Source organism: Ranitomeya imitator, chromosome 6 (genome assembly GCF_032444005.1).
Source record: "Ranitomeya imitator isolate aRanImi1 chromosome 6, aRanImi1.pri, whole genome shotgun sequence".
Taxonomy (NCBI): domain Eukaryota; kingdom Metazoa; phylum Chordata; class Amphibia; order Anura; family Dendrobatidae; genus Ranitomeya; species Ranitomeya imitator.
In genome coordinates this window covers 337,006,416-337,026,751 of record NC_091287.1, presented here as the reverse complement: position 1 = coordinate 337,026,751, position 20,336 = coordinate 337,006,416, and the positions used below count along the sequence as shown (strand labels likewise).

The 20,336-nt window shown below is 47.9% G+C and overlaps 2 protein-coding genes across 3 annotated transcripts in view; both read left to right on the top strand.

Annotated features, from left to right (window-relative positions):
• The window catches only part of LOC138642602 (eukaryotic translation initiation factor 2A), a 49,757-nt gene that overhangs the window by 20,043 nt on the left and 9,378 nt on the right, over positions 1 to 20,336 (top strand). For both annotated transcript variants that reach the window (XM_069730864.1, XM_069730865.1), the window contains exons 5-10: positions 2,490 to 2,589; positions 2,748 to 2,830; positions 3,223 to 3,296; positions 6,690 to 6,834; positions 13,118 to 13,234; positions 14,599 to 15,170. In XM_069730864.1, coding sequence (XP_069586965.1) covers positions 2,490 to 2,589; positions 2,748 to 2,830; positions 3,223 to 3,296; positions 6,690 to 6,834; positions 13,118 to 13,234; positions 14,599 to 15,170 — 1,091 coding nt within the window. The remainder of the gene's footprint in view (positions 1 to 2,489; positions 2,590 to 2,747; positions 2,831 to 3,222; positions 3,297 to 6,689; positions 6,835 to 13,117; positions 13,235 to 14,598; positions 15,171 to 20,336) is intronic.
• LOC138642603 (uncharacterized) lies at positions 7,489 to 8,753 on the top strand. The gene is made up of 2 exons (XM_069730866.1): positions 7,489 to 7,830; positions 7,917 to 8,753. Exons 1-2 carry the CDS (start codon positions 7,633 to 7,635, stop codon positions 8,616 to 8,618), a joined length of 900 nt encoding a protein of 299 aa, XP_069586967.1. The 5' UTR covers positions 7,489 to 7,632; the 3' UTR covers positions 8,619 to 8,753.

The following is a 20,336-nucleotide window of genomic DNA, read 5'->3' as shown; positions in this document are numbered from 1 at the left end:
CCTCTATATCAGCCGTCCACATCCCAGGGGTGGACAATTGGGAAGCCGACTTCCTCAATCGCCAAGAACTCTTGGCAGGCGAGTGGTCTCTTCTCCCCTCAATCTTCAGTCAGATTTGTCAGAGGTGGGGCGTTCCAGACGTCGACTTAATGGACTCCAGGGCAAACCACAAGGTTCCCCAGTACGTTTCAAGATCTCGGGATCCGATGGCCGTCGGATGCGACGCTCTCGTGATTTCGTGGGCCCAGTTCCAAATGCCTTATCTGTTCCCACCCCTCCCCTTGATCCCAATGGTCGTAAAAAAGATCAAGACAGAAGGGGTCCCTGTACTCTTTGTAGCTCCAGATTGGCCTCGCAGAGCGTGGTATGCGGAACTAGTGAACATGCTGTCGGACGTTCCATGGAGACTACCGGATCGTCCGGATCTTCTTTCGCAGGGGCTCCTCTTCCACCCGAATTCTCGGTCTCTGGATTTAATGGTATGGTCGTAGGTTGAGGCCGCGTTCCTGAAGGACGCGGGTTTTTCTCACAGCGTCATCCAGACTATGATAAAAGCGAGAAAACCGGCTTCTTCGCGTATCTACCATAGATGTTGGAAGGCCTTTTTCCGGTGGTATGAGGACAACAGTCTGTTTCCTATAATCTTTTCCCTTCCATCACTTCTCGATTTCCTTCAAGCGGGTCTTGATTCGGGACTTTCCCTGAGCACCTTGAAGAGTCAGATTTCCGCTCTGTCCATCCTTTTTCAAAGAGACCTGGCCTCTACCACAGGTGGGGACCTTTTATTCAGGGGGTTGCTCATATAGTTCCCCCTTATCATCCTCCTGTCGAGCCTTGGGACCTCAACCTCGTGTTAGACGCTCTCCAGTGTGCGCCTTTTGAACCGATTCAGGACATCCCCTTCTCGCTTCTTTCATGGAAGGTGGCCTTCTTGGTCGCCATCACCTCAATTAGAAGAGTGTCCAAGCTGGCAGCATTATCCTGTTGTTCTCCCTTTCTAATCCTGCACCAGGACAAGGTGGTTTTTCGGCCGGTTCCTTCCTTTCTACCAAAGGTAGTTTCGGCATTTAACATCAATGAGGACATTGTCCTCCCTTCCTTGTGCCCTTAGTTCATCCTTTGGAGAAATCTCTTCACAAGTTGGATGTGGTCAGGGCTATCCGGGTTTATCTTTCCAGAACTGCTTCTTTTCGTCAAGCCGATCCTCTGTTTATCGTCTCGGAAGGGCGTCAAAAGGGACTTCCTGCCTCCAAGTCCACAATTGCTCGTTGGATCAGTTCGGCGGTTCTGGAGGCATACCGTGTCTGAAACAAACGGCCTCCTTCGGGGGTGAAGGCTCACTCTACCCGGGGAGAGCTTCCTGGGCAGTTCGTCGCCAAGCTTCGGCCTCGCAGGTTTGCAAGGCCGCAACATGGTTATCCATTCACACCTTTGTAAAATTCTACAAGGTGCATACTCAGGCTTCTGCGGACGCGAGCCTGGGTAGGAAGATATTGCAGGCAGCGGTTTCTCACCGGCCGACCTAACTCTTTTTCTTCAGAATATCCCGCCCTAGGGACTGCTTTTGGACGTCCCATGGTTACCTGTGTCCCCCAATGAAGCGAGAAAGAGGGATTTTTGGTTCTTACCGTAAAATCTTTCTTGGAGCCTTCATTGGGGGTCACAGCACCCTCCCTTTAGGTTTTACCGTGTTGGCCTACGTGCCGTTGTGGTTTGGTACATAGGTTGAGTTTAAATTTTTACTTGTTCCTACTACTGCTTTTGCACCAACTGAGTTGCCTGGTGCCTGTCGGAGGGTGTATACTGCCGGGGAGGAGTTATTTCTTCTTTATTTGCATAGTGTCAGCCTCCTAGCGACAGCAGCATACACCCATGGTTACCTGTGTCCCCCAATGAAGGCTCCCAAGAAAGTGATTTTTACGGTAAGAACCAAAAATCCCTCTTTGTTCATTCACTTTGCATTTTGGTGATTTAGGATATTTTCTATATCATCACTTCTATCTTTGAAAGCCTTCTTTGCATCATTTTACTCACACTTGTCTAACCTTTGTACAGTATGTAGGTCCTAAGAAATATAGTAACTGTACCTAATAAATGAAACCTGTAGCACTTTAGCGGCCCATGTTTTTTTTTTGTTGTTTTGTTGTGCTCCATGACACTTAAATAACTATATTATTTTGACCGGCTGTGCCATAAATGTCTGATAGGTCAGGTCCCAGAGATCGGGGCTAACGTGTGTATAGAACTGGGGGCCCATTGTGCAACCTGATAAGGTGCCAGTTTTCCATTCATTTTTCTCTGGTGGGACAGGAGTCAGGGACCCTGATTCTACAGTTAAGTACATGTCCCAGATGTGGGACATGCCATAAATGTCTGCGGTGGGGAAAACCCCCTCTAAGGAAACCTTGATATCTCCAGCCATATATTGTGAAACACTGACGGTACTCGTTTTAATAACAAAACTTTAACCGTTCTTGGTTTTATCGCAGGTGGAAAAGATGGCGCAGCAGGAGTCCCTAACCTCCAGTTATATGACTTGAAAACAGGAAAGTGTGTGAAGTCATTCATCCAGAAGAAGATGGAGAACTGGTAAATATCTCAAAAACAAATCTGCAGTGCTCTGTCATAATTAGAGAAGTCTAAAAGTATGTGAACTCCAGGATATATATATTTATATACACACAACGACTCATTTCATCGCCACTGTTTTATAGCTGACGATATGACCTTCGCTTTATATCCTCTAGGTCTCCTCGCTGGTCTGTAGATGAGAAGATTTGTGCCAGGAATGTGAATAATGAAGTTCACTTTTTTGAAAACAACAACTTTGGTATAACGGCCATTGGTTTGCTTAGCTGATTTCGGTTGTCTGACTCGTACTAAGTAGCCTTTATTCTTTTCCAAAAATTCTCCTATGAGTATGTACAATGTGTTTTATTTCATCGGGCACTCTGTTCCAGTTTCTTTTAGAGGGTAATTTCCATTTTGAATAGAGCGGAGATGCTGATGCTCAGCATCCTCTCCATGCTTATGAGATTGCTGGAGAAAGCCGAGTACAACAATCGGCTTTTTTCATCAATCCCATAAACAATGAATAGAGCAGATCTGCATTCTCGGGAAAACTTGCTTTTTTTGGGAGTAACCCTCTAACGTTTATAGCAAACATCCGTGGTGTCCTGATATATAATTTCATTGTTTCTATGTTTTGCCATTTTTTGTCAGATACCATTGCAAATAAATTGCACTTACAGAAAGTCAGTGATTTTGAGTTGTCACCTGGAGAGCATCCCTGCAAGGTATACTTTATCATGCTCTGTAAATATTCATCTGATTTCCACAACCCTAAACTAACCAATGTGGACTAACCTAGGCTAGACTATATATATATATATATATATATGGACCCCATCATCAGAACCACCCTGGCACAGGGTTTTTTCTTTAGGGCTTATTCACATGACCATACAGTGACTGAATTTTATGGTTCATCTCTCGACCTGACTGCTTCTTTTCTTACCCAACTAACAGTGTCATATATGACTGTGAGACAGGTCAGGGTTGAGAAATGTGAATGTAATGTAGAACATAAAAATCCATCGGTCAGACAGTCACGTGAATAAGCCCTTAGGTTGGTGGTGTTGTGTTTGATAGTACGGCTTAGCCACAGTCACTTGGTGATATTTATAACCAGGGCTGTGGAGTCGGTAAGCCAAACCTTCGACTCCTCAATTTCCATTACACCGACTCCACCAAAATGGGCTCCGACCCCACAGCCCTATTGATAACATCATTATTTTACTTCTGGAAACCTTTAATAAATGTTCAAGTGCTAAAATACAGAAAAGGCATTATTATGATAATCCTATAATCCATTGTCGCCATTAGTGCTAAGGTATTCCGACTACTGAAACTATTCTACTGGCCCGTTTTTTTTTTTCTGCTGGAAATAATTGTGAACTTGCTTGTGGCCCATATAGGTCTTTGCTAGGCTATCTTCTTCCACTTTTTTGTACCTGTGAAAACGTGCTATAGTTGAGATAAGCTGTGTTTGGCCTCAAGGTTTCTTCAATTGAATTTTGTTGAGTTTGTATTGAAAAACACAAATCCTGGTTACATCTCGATATGACATTGCCAACTACTTCTCAAGCTCGACCGGCCAGAAGAGCAATGAAGGAAATTATTCCTTTGGCAAAATGAAAAGCACGTTCCAAATATTGAAAACACCAAATGAACAGAGAAAAAAGTTATGGACTTATTTTTGGAAATGTCGGTTACTTTCTATTGACTTATTGTCTTTTCTTGAAAATTTTCAATTTTTTTTAAAAGTAATTTCTGGAGCAGAAAACCTAGCTCCCTCCCCCCCCCCCCCCCCCCCCCCCCCCCCATCCTCTTCAAACAGTGGAATACTCCCCTTCAATCACCCCCAAGATGGAACCATTGCAGGATGCTACGGAGGTCTGTGCCATCTAGATGTAAGGAGGACTGCTGAAGCCTGAGATTTGGCTGCAATAGTCATGTGACTAAAAGCGCTTCATCAGAGAAACAACTGACCACAGCAGACAATCGTAGGCTTCAGTTGTTCTGTTGATATCTGAACTTCGGACACCTCTGTTGCACCCAGTTCTGGATTCATGGAGGTGACAGAAGGTGATTATGTCTACGATTTAAAAAAAAAAAAAATTCATTCTTTTAACCAAGGGGTGGGGAACGTCCGGCCCACGATATCATCTAGTGTGACCCGCAGCCACTTTTCCCGTTTTTTGGCCATGGGCCTTTTAATTCTTTAGAGGGCGTGGACGCCCGCTATGCGGCCCGGCGCCGCCCCCATTGCTCATTCAACTTATCGGCATCATAGACGCCGACACAGTTGAAAGCAGTGATGGAGAAGAGAGCGTCAGACGCTCCCTCTTCCATCATTCCCCCTTTGCGTGTGACTCAGCGGGCGCACAATGACGTCACTTCATCGTGTGCTACACTGTACCAGCAGAGGAGCCGATGAGACCGGAGCAGCAGAGCCTGGAGCAGCGCATGGACAAGGAGTGGTGAGTATTGTGTGTGAATGCATCACTGTGTATCTGTGTGAGAGTGTGGGGAGAGCTGCACTATACTGTGTGTTGGGGGGAGCGCCACTATACTGTGTGTTGGGGGGGAGCGCCACTATACTGTGTGTTGGGGCGGAGCGCCACTATACTGTGTGTTGGGGGGGGGAGCGCCACTATACTGTGTGTTGGGGCAGAGCGCCACTATACTGTGTGTTGGGGGGGAGCACCACTATACTATATGTTGGGGGAGCGCCACTATACTATATGTTGGGGGGAGCACCACTATACTGTGTTGGGGGGAGCGCCACTATACTGTGTGTTGGGGGGAGCACCACTATACTGTGTGTTGGGGGGAGCACCACTATACTGTGTGTTGGGGGGAGCACCACTATACTGTGTGTTGGGGGGAGCACCACTATACTGTGTGTTGGGGGGAGCGCCACTATACTGTGTGTTGGGGGGAGCGCCACTATACTGTGTGTTGGGGGGAGCGCCACTATACTGTGTGTTGGGGGGAGCGCCACTATACTGTGTGTTGGGGGGAGCGCCACTATACTGTGTGTTGGGAGGAGCGCCACTATACTGTGTGTTGGGAGGAGCGCCACTATACTGTGTGTTGGGGGGAGCGCCACTATACTGTGTGTTGGGGGGAGCGCCACTATACTGTGTGTTGGGGGGAGCGCCACTATACTGTGTGTTGGGGGGAGCGTCACTATGCTGTGTGTTGGGGGGGGACAACTATACTATGTGTTGGGGGGGCGCCACTATAGTGCGTGCTGGGGGGAGCACCACTATACTGTGTGTTGGGGGGGCGCCACTATACTGTGTTGGGGGGGAGCGCCACTATACTGTGTGTTGGGGGGAGCACCACTATAGTGCGTGTTGGGGGGGGGGGGACAACTGTACTGTGTGTTGGGGGGGCGCCACTATACTGTGTGTTGGGGGAGCTGCAAGTTATTTAAATGTTTGAATAAATATACGGTAGTTGGCTAATGTTTAAGTTAATAATTTTATAAGGCCCCAGAACACTATTATAAAATTCCAAATGGCCCTTGGCCGAAAAAAGGTCCCCCCAATAATCAGTAAATCTCTGGGGTCTCTGCTACCAGGTGTAGCTGAGACCCTGCAAAACACGATCAGATCTGGCTTTTGCGGTTCCTGATCATGTGATAACCGTTATTCCAAGAATAACGATCACTTTAAAAAAATTTTTAAAAAATAGATCTAATAATTTCTTTCTTGTGGCATGTTTATACATGTCACAGGAGAGAGACATGATGTCCCCAAGTCCCCCTCTGTACCTTCACCATCCCCCGGCCCTCCTTCATCCAATGCCTCCTCTTCAGTGCGCCTGCCGAGATCTGCCAGCAGGAACCCGGCTGCAGATGGGATTTTTCTTATTGGTTCCTGACTTTTGATTATTGCAATAGACCCTATCACAGTAATCAAAAGGCCAAAATTTTCTCCAAAATTGTGATATCTTGATTTTTACAAATGATCGCACATCAAACAAATTTTACGACCATCATGGAGTACAATATTTCACAAAAAAATCATTCTCAGAATCACAGTTTTCAGCTTCAGACAACCCCGTTGCGGTAATTTGGCATGGATCGGTTGACCTATAATAATGTTTCTCTTTTCCAGGTAGTAGTATATGTTCCTGGAAGTAAAGGTGCCCCATCGTTTGTGAGGTTGTACCAGTACCCCAATTTCACTGGCCCTCAATCTGCCATTGCTAATAAAAGTTTCTTCAAAGCTGATCGAGTGATGATGCTGTGGAATTCTAAAGGTAATGATCAGGTTGTGTAGGTGGCACTGCCCGGATACTTCTCAGTATCTGACATCAACAATCACAGACCTTACACTAATGGATCCTAATGTGGACAACCATGCATTTTCCTAAACATATGGTTTATATTGTGTCAATTGTCTTTTTATCTTTGTGGTGGTGGGATTTTTCATCTTCTATTTTCCCGTCTCCCATGACAGCACACCTGAGAGAGGGATCCGCCCAGTCGGGACAGGAAACCTACCGAAACAAAAGGGCGGTACCTCTCCCTCGCTTCAGTTGGGTTTCCTGTCCTGACGGGAACCCTTGTGCTGAATCATGGCGGTACTTTTTTGTTTTTGTTTTTTCGTTGATAGAAGATCCACTTACCCACTCCCGTCCCGGCACTTGAAGAGCAGGCAGGACGCCTGTAGGTCGGCCTTCGGGACGCTGGTAGCGCCGTCCACAGATCCTTCGGGCTCTTGCGCACGTGCGGGCGTCGGTCCAGCGCAGTCCGGATCTCTGGAGCCATTCTGCGGCTGCCACGCCGCTCTCTCCCCCTCTGCTGGAGCGACTTCCGGGTGCGCGGCTGGCGTTCAGTGAAGGGGCGTGCCTGTGTGATGTCAGAGAGGCGCGCCGGATCCAAGATGGCGGCGCCCATGGTTTGAAACGCCGGTAATTATGTGAGCTCTCCGGCGGTGTTCTGGAGGGGGAGAGGATCAAGAATTGTTACCGGAAGAGGCGGGGAGCGCTGTGGAACGACCCCTTATTAAGGGGGTGGCTGCAATAGATCGCTGCTCATTCCCATACAGTCCAGAGATGGAGGGTATGGAGCAGCAGCAGCTATTACAGCAGCAGCAGCAAGAGCCCTTATTAGGCGATACATCTGCTCGTCATCATCCTAAGAAGAATAGCCGCTCAAATGGAAGGAGCAGCAATCATCCTAGTCGGACGTCTCAGGACTTTTCGACATCCAGGAGGAATGTTCCCCGTGCTCCCAGTCCGCCTCGGAATCCGGTACCCTTTATGGTCAGCGGGTGGTGAGTGATCTACGTGAATGTCACCCTGGTGGTAATGGGCTACATTTTCTGTTTACTTGGCAGGCGCCGAGGAAGGCTAGTTCCAAGACAAAGAATAAAGAATGTGCCCTCTGTAATGTCCCATTGGCAGTTCAGTGGCAGAAAAGTCTTTGTATAGATTGTATTCAAAAGACTATCCAGGAAGAGACCCCTGACTTTGCCTCTAGTCTTAGAGCAATAATCAGAGCCGAAGTACAAGACTCTGTTAAAGCAGCCCTTAAGAAAAAGGGTAGTAAACACCCTGAACCAGTTTCGGCTTCTGAGGTATCTCCTTCTGATGAGGAAGGTCAGGAGGAACCGTTATCTCCCTGCTCCTCTTCTCCTAAGTCCTCTGACTCCTCTTCTGATAGTGATGTGGGGGGCCGTCCGTGCTTTCTTACTGAGAACACGGACAAGCTAGTAAAAGCCGTTAGAGCTTCAATGGGCCTTAAAGATGAGAAAGCGGCCAAATCCCTGGAGGACATAATGTTTGGGGGTTTAGAGGAAAAGAGAAAACGCACCTTCCCAGTCAATTCCAGAATAAAAGCCCTTATAGAAAAAGAGTGGAGGAAACCAGAAAAATCGGGTAATCTTCCCTCGGCTTCTAAAAGACGTTACCCCTTTGAGGATAAAGATTCAGAGACTTGGGATAAGGTTCCGAAAATCGATGGTGCGGTGGCTAGATCGTCTAAAAAAATTATCCCTTCCCTTAGAAGATTCTGGCGTATTAAGAGATCCTTTAGATAAAAAAGCGGATGGGTTCCTAAGACACACCTGGGAAGCAACCGCAGGGGGCTTGAAACCAGCAATCGCAGGAACCTGTGTCTCGCGCTCCCTTATTGTCTGGCTGCAGCAGATAGAGGAGCAACTGAAGTCTAAAGCCCCGAGAGATGAAATTCTAACCAATGTAACTTTAGCTAAAGGTGCAGCTGCCTTCGTAGCGGATTCCTCTGCAGACTCTGTAAGACTGGCAGCTAGGGCTGCAAGTTTATCCAATGCAGCTAGACGTGCTCTCTGGTTGAAGGGATGCCCGGGGGATCTACCTTCAAAAAATAGACTTTGTTCTATACCATGTGACGGCCATTTCCTCTTCGGTCAAAAATTGGAAGACATTTTAGAGAAAGCAGGAGATAGGAAAAAGGGATTCCCTCGTTTTCCTGTGGACTTTAGAAGGCCTTATTTTCGGAGGGGCAAATTTAGTAGAGGCCGCCCCCCAGGAGATAGAAGGAATTGGGACTCCAGAGACAGAAGGGGATCTGGATACATGTTTAAAGGTCCCTCAACATCGGCGAAAAAGCCCTCCCAATGACGCCAGGCCAGAGGTGGGGGGAAGGCTTTCATCTTTTCTCCCAGCCTGGGTAGACATCTCCCCCAGTCATTGGACTCTAAAGGTTATCGAACACGGCCTAAGAATAGATTTTGTTTTTCCACCGCGACAAACTTTTGTTTTAACGCCCCAAAGAAAGACTCCAGAGGAGCAGCTAGCCTTGGAGGCAGAGGTACTGGAGCTCGTATCAAAATGGGTTCTTGTGGAGGTCCCGGGGGAAGAGCAGGGAAAAGGTTTTTACTCTCCTCTTTTTCTCATACGAAAACCAGACGGGTCCCTGAGAACTATTATCAATTTAAAAAATCTAAATCGGTCAATAGTAAACTGCTTCTTCAAAATGGAGTCAATAAATACGGCCATAAAACTCTTATTCCCAGGTTGCTTCATGGCAGCCATAGACCTGAAGGACGCCTATTACCACGTCCCAATTCATCAAGACCACCAAAAATACCTAAGGGTGGCGGTTTATGTACAAGGCTGTCTCAGGCACTATCAGTATGCTGCCCTACCATTCGGCCTATCAATAGCACCAGAGAATTTTTACAAAATTAATGTCAGAGGTCATGTCTTTCCTCCGCTCTCAGAATGTAGTTATAGTTCCGTATCTGGACGACTTCCTCATAATAGGGAACTCATCAACACATTGCCAAACACAAATAGAACAAGTCATATCAACGCTACAGCGGTTGGGGTGGAAAATAAATCTTGCCAAATCAAGGTTGATGCCGGAGCTAGTGCAATCTTTTCTGGGTTTAGTCCTGGATTCCAGGCGTCAGCTTTGTCTTTTGCCAGAAAACAAGCTGATCAAAATTCAAAATCTTGTAGAGTCAGCATTTCATCACCCCGCAATGACATTGAGAAGGGCAATGTCCCTGTTGGGTTCTCTGACGTTCTGTATACCCGCAGTAAGATGGGCACAGTTCCATCTAAGACAATTACAATGGGAGGTCCTGGCAGCACAGAGGTGGTTAAAAGGGCATTTAGAAGGAAAGCTACGCCTTTCATTAGAGGTAACAGATTCCCTAAAATAATGGACCATAATAGACCATTTGACATCAGGGGTCCAGTGGATAACTCCAATAGACCAGGTCATCACCACAGATGCAAGCGGTTCAGGATGGGGAGCTCATTTGGGGACACTCTCAGTTCAGGGATCTTGGTCCCATTTAGAATCACAAGCAGCGTCAAACCTAAGAGAGTTGTGGGCTGTAGAAAAAGCTGTAAAACATTTCCTTCCCATCCTCCAGGGTCATCATACCAGGGTCATGTCGGACAATCACGCAGTTGTTGCATACATCAACCACCAAGGGGGGACGAGATCCCCTTCCCTGATGAAGTCAGCATCTGTCCTCCTACAACTAGCGGAGCGCCACCTACTATCCCTCTCGGCTCTCCACATAAAGGGAGTCGAGAATATAAAGGCAGACTACCTAAGTCGCAAAACACTGAGGCAAGGAGAGTGGTCTTTGAATCCCCGGGTGTTTCAACAGATAGTGCAGGCTTGGGGCTTACCTGTGATAGATTTATTTGCCACCCTAAGCAACAGGAAGGTAGAGAGCTTCTGTTCACTAGATCCAAGAGAAAAACCCTTCGCGGTAGATGCTCTCCAAATACAATGGAATTTCAGCCTCGCATATGTGTTTCCACCAATAGCGATGATTCCGACGGTAGTAAGAAAAATCAGAATGGAGCAGGCGAGAGTAATTTTGATTGCTCCATTCTGGCCAAAAAGACCTTGGTTCTCCCTCCTGAGACAAATGTCAGTGACCGATCCATGGATTCTGCCAGAAGTTCCGGACCTGCTTACTCAGGGTCCAATATGCCACTCTCAAGTGAAGGGCTTCCATCTTGCAGCCTGGAATTTGAGAGGGCATTACTGAGTAGGCAGGGGTTTTCACCAGGGTTAGTCTCCACCTTGTTAAAAAGTAGAAAGCCAGTAACATCAAGGATATATGGCAGAACATGGAAAAGGTTTCTGGAATTTTCGGGGCAACCTGTGGGGGACAGGGCTCCTGTGGGTACTATTTTAGAATTCCTACAGGCGGGGTTGCAACTAGGGTTAGCAACTAATACGCTCAAGGTGCAAGTGTCGGCATTAGGAGCCTTGTATAATTATAATCTGGCCTCCAATAGATTGGTGTCCCGCTTTATAAAATCATGTAGTAGGTCTAGACCAGTGGTAATTCAGAGGGTTCCTCCATGGGATTTGAATCTGGTGTTAGAGGCTCTGACTAGTGATCCATATGAACCCTTGCAGGAGTCATCAATAAAAATACTTACTCTTAAGACTGTACTTCTGGTAGCGTTGACATCAGCCCGTAGGGTGAGTGACTTGCAAGCCCTGTCTATCTCCCCTCCTTACACGCAGATATTTGATGATAGAGTAGTGCTCAGGCCAGATCCGGCATATCTGCCGAAAGTAGTACTTAAATTCCATAGGAGCCAAGAAATTGTGTTACCCTCTTTTTGTGATAATCCCAAGAACCCAGGGGAAGAGAAATTTCATACACTGGATGTGAGAAGAGCTATTTTGCAGTATATATCTCTGACTAGTCAGTGGAGGAAGGATCAATCCTTATTTATAGCTTTCCAGGGTAGCAGGAAGGGATATGGGGTATCCAAGGGTACTATTGCTAGATGGATTAGGGAGGCCATTTCCTTATCCTATTCTTCTCGTGGTGCTCCGATCCCTGAAGGCATCAAGGCTCACTCCACCAGAGCCGTGGCTACTTCCTGGGCAGAAAAAGCAGAGGTATCGATTGATCAGATTTGTAAGGCCGCTACCTGGTCCTCACCGTCTACCTTCTTTAGACACTACCGGCTCGATCTATCCTCCTCAACTGACCTTACCTTTGGTAGAAGGGTACTACAAGCGGTGGTCCCTCCCTAAGGTGTTCTTTCTCCAAAAATCTCTCAGGTGTGCTGTCATGGGAGACGGGAAAACACCAAGGTTACTTACTGGTAGCCGGTTTTTCCGGAGCCCATGACAGCACCTGTATATTCCCTCCCTTTTGTCACCCTTTGGTGCGCACTTTTAGTTGGGTGTTTTTTGTTATTATTATAATGTGGTGATGGATTACCATGTGTACTAACCAAGGAGGCCTCTCATGCTCTGAAAACCAACTGAAGCGAGGGAGAGGTACCGCCCTTTTGTTTCGGTAGGTTTCCTGTCCCGACTGGGCAGATCCCTCTCTCAGGTGTGCTGTCATGGGCTCCGGAAAAACCGGCTACCAGTAAGTAACCTTGGTGTTTCTTTGATCCATTTTGCTGTTTATAGAAATTATAATATCTCTTAAAGGGAACCTGTCAGTAGGCTTTGCTATGGAATCCGAAAATAGCATAATGTAGGGGCAGAGACCCTGTTTCCAGTGGTGTGTCCCTCGCTAGGCCGTGTGGTGTTGGTTCAATAAAAAGTGTTTTATCAGCAGAAGATTATCACTACATGGCTAGGTGTCTCATGCCTCGTAGTCAACTTCTGTGTAACTTTACCCCCACCACTAATTATTGTGCACAGAAAGCTGCCAATCAGCCGTGAGGGTGGGATTATACAGAGCTCAGCATTCTGAGTACCGCTAGCTCTAGAGCAGCATCAGAATAACAACGTGCAAACCGGAAAGTGACACGTCACTGGAATTGAGGTCTCTGATTACATAGCAAAAACCTGCTGACAGATTCCCTTAATAAAGGGATAAAAAGTAAAGCTATGGTGAAACCACCCATGCATGCAAACAAGACCCTTGTATTATCCTGCTGGACATGAGCAGCATATTGTGAGTTTCTGCCATTGCTGTAATCGCTTTACATTTGTGCTGACCCCAGTGAATTGCCGTGTGATCTGGTTGGACAGTGACTGTGGAGGAGTGCGCTCGGCTCCGTTACTCTCCTGTCCTTAATGTTGTTATTTCCTGTCCTGTAACAGCCACTGCGGTACTAGTGACGGCCAGCACTGACGTCGACAAAACGGGAGCCTCGTACTATGGGGAGCAGACGCTGCATTACATTGCGGTGAATGGAGAAAGCGCAGTTGTACAATTACGTAAGTCTAAAACCGCACGTCAAGGTTCAGATCCAGCACTTTATTCCTTACATCACAGCCTATTCACACTCCTCTTAATCATAGCCACAATAACACAAAGGCTATCATTGGCTTCTGGTTATGGGCAACCTTGTCTTTTTTTGTATATATTAATCTAATGTTAATGACAGTCGGATAGGAGTAACATCACCTAGAAAACCCCTTGTTCCCCCATGTTTCTCTGCAGCACTCGCCATGCTCATTATGTGTGTAAAGGTTTAGGTGCAGGAGAGTAATCTAGAGAATTTCTGGGATGGTGCAAGACCCCGGTTGTCACTAGGTACATAAGTGGACGATCTTGAGCCTTTATTTATATAAGGTCATTGTGACCTGTCGTATTGGCAGCACAAATGTGACCATCATTAATAATTAGTAACTATTATATCGGTTAAAAATATTAATCAGAACTAATGTATTTCCATGGTGTTAGCGCACCTGTAACTATTGAAGCCTGTTGCAGAGAGCAGTCCTGGCCATACTTACTTGCTATTAGCTTACAGATACCAATACGTTAGTGACATAAGTGCTGCCAATGTGTGAAAGCTTAAACTCATCTGGGCATAGATCGTAGTTTCTGCTCTCTGGTAAGCACTGTATATGTTTTATTTTTTTTTACTCCTAGTCCTTTGAACCTGTACTGTATAATTCCCATACCACAGTATTGACATATACAGTACAAGTCGCTGAATCCTGCTCAACCTACAGCTGAGCTTCAGAGGAGTACCAAGATGGCAGCAAAGGGGAACCTTCAACAGACCCCTGGCTGTAAGGGTTAACCAATCAGTGTCACTAGGGGGTAGGTGGGGCTGACACATTTCTATTTAAATGCCACTGTCAGAGATTGTCATGTTAAATGATTAACAGCAGCAATAAGAGCTCTGCTCCAGCTGTGGCTGTTAGACACAGATGCCAGCTGTGTAGTGTAGCCAGCATTTTCTGGGTGTGGAGGGATCTCCACTCATGACCCCCTCCACACACAAGCACCACAGCACAAGGTGCACATGTGCGCCCATATGCCTGAAGGGGTTAAATGGTTAATAAAATGACATAGTCTTCAGTATGTATCCTAGGAGGCACATATTTTGTTTGGATAAAGATGTAAAGCGTTAAGGAAAGAGGCTTGCGTCACTTTATCTCCCGTTAGGAGGCGGCATGTTATATTATAGACACTGGGGCAGGAGGCTACAAATGTGCCGATATCGGGCCCAACGTGCCTGGACATTTGGCCTAGTTTCTTGTGACGCTTTTGTCTTGGCAGTATATATGGCTTGTTCACTTGCCTTTTTTGTACTTAATTAATTTTTTAAAATGTTCTTTTCTTCCAGCTAAAAATGGTCCAATCTATGATGTGGTGTGGAACAAAAATGCGACCGAGTTCTGTGTGGTGTACGGCTTCATGCCTGCCAAAGCCACAATTTTTAATCTGAAATGCGATCCCATCTTTGATTTCGGCACTGGCCCCCGGAACGCTGCTTTCTACAGCCCTCAGGGACATATTTTGGTTCTAGCTGGCTTTGGTAACCTGAGGGGACAAATGGAAGTGTGGGATATGAAAAATTACAAACTCATTTCCAAACCAACAGCTGCCGATGCCACGTTTTTCTCCTGGTGCCCCGATGGGGAGCATATAGTCACTGCTACTTGTTCTCCAAGATTACGAGTCGGCAATGGATACAAGATTTGGCACTACACTGGCTCGATACTACATAAGTACGATGTGCCAAACAACACAGAACTGTGGCAGGTGTCCTGGCAACCATTTGCCGATGGCGTCTTTCCAGCAAAACCCATCCTTTTCCAGCCTGTACCGGGGGAAATGCCAGCAGAGGACAGCAAGCCAGCGCAAGCTTACAGGCCGCCTGCCCTGAGGAACAAGCCGGTGACTAGTTATAAATTGGTAAGTAAGCCTGGTCACAGTTCACATAATGTCTGTACAGGAGACACATTCAGACACCATGATGCATAACCCGCCAGAAGATCAAGGCGATTTGGCGCTGTATGCATCATGATGTATGGAGTTTGGTTTAGGTTTACGCAAATAGGAAATTCTGTGATTTTTTTTTTTTTTTTTTTTTTTTTTTTTAAATACAAAAAAGGATCTGTTTCTACTATTGATGTGATAAAAGGTACCTTCACACATAACGATATCGTTAACGATATCGTTGCTTTTTGTGACGTAGCAACGATATCGTTAAGGACATCGTTATGTGTGACAGCGACCAACGATCAGGCCCCTGCTGGGAGATCGTTGGTCGCTGAACAAAGTCCAGAACTTTATTTCGTTGCTGGATCTCCCGTGGACATCGCTGGATCGGCGTGTGTGACGCCGATCCAGCGATGTCTTCACTGGTAACCAGGGTAAACATCGGGTTACTAAGTGCAGGGCCGCGCTTAGTAACCTGATGTTTACCCTGGTTACCAGCGTAAAAGTAAAAAAAAACAAACACTACATACTTACCTACCGCTGTCTGTCCCCGGCGCTGTGCTCTGCACTCCTCCTGTACTGCCTGTGAGCGTCGGTCAGCCGGAAAGCAGAGCGGTGACGTCACCGCTCTGCTTTCCGGCTGCTGTGCTCACAGTGAGTACAGGAGGAGTGCAGAGAAGCAGAGCGCCGGGGACAGACAGCGGTAGGTAAGTATGTAGTGTTTTTTTTTTTTTTACTTTTACGCTGGTAACCAGGGTAAACATCGGGTTACTAAGCGCGGCCCTGCGCTTAGTAACCCGATGTTTACCCTGGTTACCCGGGGACTTCGGGATCGTTGGTCGCTGGAGAGCTGTCTGTGTGACAGCTCTCCAGCGACCAAACAGCGACGCTGCAGCGATCAGGATCGTTGTCGGTATCGCTGCAGCGTCGCTTAATGTGAAGGGGCCTTAAGCATCACTTGGAGGGTTCCTATGTCACCATTGTGTCAGTGCACAATGACATACCCTCCAGTGGTAATAGAAGGCTGAATTCGATTAACTCCTCACATCCAGCTTCCTGTCAGTCATTGCAGGGACAAGCCTAGGGAGCAAACTACTGATCACCATATATAAGAACTAACCCCTCCACTATCTGGACCACAAAGGATATTGGTATTAATCCCTTTAATTCACAAAACCCTTTCACTGTAGCACATCATGAAGGGATTCGGTCATTAGCCCCTGCACTATTCTAGACTATCAGGGAAGCTGGAATTATCCGCCCATATACTGAACCAGCAGGACTGCTGGAAATAAGGGCGTAGGCCACTTACGGTAAAAAGAATATAACATTTAAACAAAAATATAGAGAAAATTTAATTTAAAGTTTAAATCCCCCCCCATTTTCCAAAACGCAAGTACGGAAGTCTATAAGAAAAAAAAAAACACATATTCCGCATCGTTGGTGCAGTGAGACAAAATTTAAAATGGTGAAATCATTGGGTTTTTTTTTTGTTAGCTCAAATCCACCAAATAATGGAATAAAAAATAGATCAGAAAGTTTTCTATAGACCCCAAAATGCTATCAATTAAATCCGCACATCTCACTAATGGAAGCAAGGTCCCATAGAGTTCTGTCAAGCAATCAATAAAATGTAAGTTTCTCAGAGTATGGCTACTAAAGCCAGGACATTTTTTTTTTTTTGCAGTTGTTAGGCTAAGTGCACATTTGCGTATATGTGCGCAGCGTATCTGCATACGCAAACGCACGTTTACGCAGCGTTTTTATCCGCATCAGCTTACGCATGACGTTAAAAAAACACTGCTTGTGCATGCGTTTGTATGTGTTTTTGTTTGCGTTTTTTATGCACGTGTTCGATATTTCAAGGAGGGCGTGTCTCAATGGGAGTGTCTAAATCAGTTCCTGGACATGCGCAGTACGCAAGGACATGCATGCGTTCCCATAGACAGTAATGCTTTTTTAACGCACTCATGCGCATGCCTGCACATATTTGACGGATTTTTGACGCCTCCAAAAATGCTACATGTTGCGTTCACAGCGCCACACTGCGAAACGACGCATGCGTACACAAAAGCAGGTGAATGCATACAAACGCATGTCCATGCATACATCATGTTAAATATATGTATGCATGACGCATCGGATCTATGTGGATGAAATGCTGCACGCACAGACGCAAATGTGAGACCAGCCTTATTCATTTTCAAAAAGTAGTTAAGCAAAAAAATAATATAATATATACCGTATCTACTATATAATTGTCTAAGGGTCACTTCCGTCTTTCTGTCTGTCTGTCCTTCTGTCACGGATATTCATTGGTCGCGGCCTCTGTCTGTCATGGAATCCAAGTCGCTAATTGGTCTCGCCAGCTGCCTTTCATGGCTGCTGTGACCAATCAGCGACGGCCACAGTCCGATTAGTCCCTCCCTACTCCCCTGCAGTCAGTGCCCGGCGCACGCTCAATACTCCCCGCAGTCAGTGCCTGGCGCCCGATCCATACTTCCCGCAGTCAGCGCCCGCTCCATACTAACCGCAGTCAGCGCCCGCTCCATACTTCCCGCAGTCAGCACCCGCTCCATACTCCCCGCAGTCAGTGCCCGGCGCCCGCTCCATACTCCCTGCAGTCAGTGCCCGCTTCATACTCCCCGCAGTCAGTGCCCGCTCCATACTTCCCGCAGTCAGTGCCTGACGCCCGCTCCATACTCCCCGCAGTCAGCGCCCGCTCCATACTCCCCGCAGTCAGCGCCCGCTCCATACTCCCAGCAGTCAGCGCCCGCTCCATACTCCCCGCAGTCAGCGCCCGCTCCATACTCCCCGCAGTCAGTGCCCGGCGCCCGCTCCATATTCCCCGCAGTCAGTGCCCGGCGCCCGCTCCATACTCCCCGCAGTCAGTGCCCGGCGCCCGCTCCATATTCCCCGCAGTCAGTGCCCGGCGCCCGCTCCATACTCCCTGCAGTCAGTGCCCGGCGCCCGCTCCATATTCCCCGCAGTCAGTGCCCGCTCCATACTCCCCGCAGTCAGTGCCCGGCGCCCGCTCCATATTCCCCGCAGTCAGTGCCCGCTCCATATTCCCCGCAGTCAGTGCCCGGCGCCCGCTCCATATTCCCCGCAGTCAGTGCCCGCTCCATACTCCCCGCAGTCAGTGCCCGGCGCCCGCTCCATATTCCCCGCAGTCAGTGCCCGCTCCATACTCCCCGCAGTCAGTGCCCGGCGCCCGCTCCATATTCCCCGCAGTCAGTGCCCGCTCCATACTCCCCGCAGTCAGTGCCCGGCGCCCGCTCCATATTCCCCGCAGTCAGTGCCCGCTCCATACTCCCCGCAGTCAGTGCCCGGCGCCCGCTCCATATTCCCCGCAGTCAGTGCCCGCTCCATATTCCCCGCAGTCAGTGCCCGGCGCCCGCTCCATACTCCCCGCAGTCAGTGCCCGGCGCCCGCTCCATATTCCCCGCAGTCAGTGCCCGCTCCATACTCCCCGCAGTCAGTGCCCGGCGCCCGCTCCATATTCCCCGCAGTCAGTGCCCGCTCCATACTCCCCGCAGTCAGTGCCCGGCGCCCGCTCCATATTCCCCGCAGTCAGTGCCCGCTCCATATTCCCCGCAGTCAGTGCCCGGCGCCCGCTCCATACTCCCCGCAGTCAGTGCCCGGCGCCCGCTCCATATTCCCCGCAGTCAGTGCCCGGCGCCCGCTCCATACTCCCCGCAGTCAGTGCCCGCTCCATACTCCCCGCAGTCAGTGCCCGGCGCCCGCTCCATACTCCCCTCCAGGCGCCGTTCACACAGGGTTAATGCCAGCGGGTAACTCACTCCGTTACCGCCGCTATTAACCCTGTGTGACCAAGTTTTTACTATTGATGCTGCCTATGCAGCATCAATAGTAAAAAGATCTAATGTTAAAATAATAAAAAAACAAAAAACCTGCTATTCTCACCTTCCGTAGTCCGACAATGCGCTCCCACCAGCTTCCGGTCCCAGAGATGCATTGCGAAATTATCCAGAAGACTTAGCAGTCTCGCGAGACCGCTAAGTGATCTGGGTAATTTTGCAATGCATCCTGGGAACGCAAGATGGCGGCAACCGCGCGCATCGCCAGAGGTTCGCTAGAGGTTCGCTGGATCTACGCTGGATCCCGCTGGGTGAGTATATAACTATTTTTTATTTTAATTATTTTTTTAAACAGGGATATGGTGCCCCCACTGCTAAATACTGCGTGGGCTGTGTTGGATACCGCGTGACTGCTATATACTACCTGGCCAGTGTTAGATACTGCATGGGCTGCGTTGTATACTACATGGCTGCTATATCTTACGTGGGCAGTGTTCTATACTGCGTGCTATATACTACGTGGCCACTGTTAGATACTATGTGGGCTGTGCTATATATTACTTGCGCTGTGTTATATATTACGTGGGCTGTGTTATATACTGTGTGGCTGCTATATACTGTGTGGGCTGTGTTATATACTACGTGGGCTGTGTTATTTACTGCGTGGCCTATATTAACGCATCGGGTATTCTACAATATGTTTGTATATAGCAGCGACATGGTGTATACCACAGGCCACGTAGTACTCCTATATACTACGTGGCCTGTGCTATATACTATGTGGCTGCTATATACATACATACATACATATTCTAGAATACCTGATGCGTTAGAATCAGGCCACCATCTAGTATATAATACATATTTGGTATCACCATAATCACATTGACACACAGAGCAAAGTCATCTGGTAATTTTTTATCACAAAGTCATAGAAAACAGAAAATAGTAGAGCCCGAAAAAATGGCAGCATTTCTGCTTTTCTTCAGTTTCTCCCAACTTGGATTTCTCTGATCGCCCATGACGGCACCACGGAGAGAGGGGATCCGCCCACCAAGGACAGGAAACCTACGGATAAAAAGGCGGTACCACTCTCCTGCATCAGTTGGTTTCCTGTCCTTGATGGGAGACCTACGGACTTACCAGTTCGTCGTTGGAATTCCGGGGCCAACCAGTCCGATTCAGGCAGCTGGGGTCCCTCTGCCTCGGCTAGGGTGGTGACCCGAAGCGCCACCGCTGGGGCCAGTGGGCCGAAAGGGTGTGCGGGGGAGGTGACAAGGAGTTCGCGGTCACCTCCCCAGGTAAGATGCAGCAGCGG

What these genes read in the sequence shown, in the direction of transcription:
- LOC138642603 (XM_069730866.1), top strand. Translation starts at nt 7,633, where the DNA reads ATGGAGGGTATGGAGCAGCAGCAGCTATTACAGCAGCAGCAGCAAGAG. An exon ending in CCAGTCCGCCTCGGAATCCG is followed by an intron (nt 7,831 to 7,916) that starts GTACCCTTTATG and finishes TTTACTTGGCAG; the next exon opens with GCGCCGAGGAAGGCTAGTTC.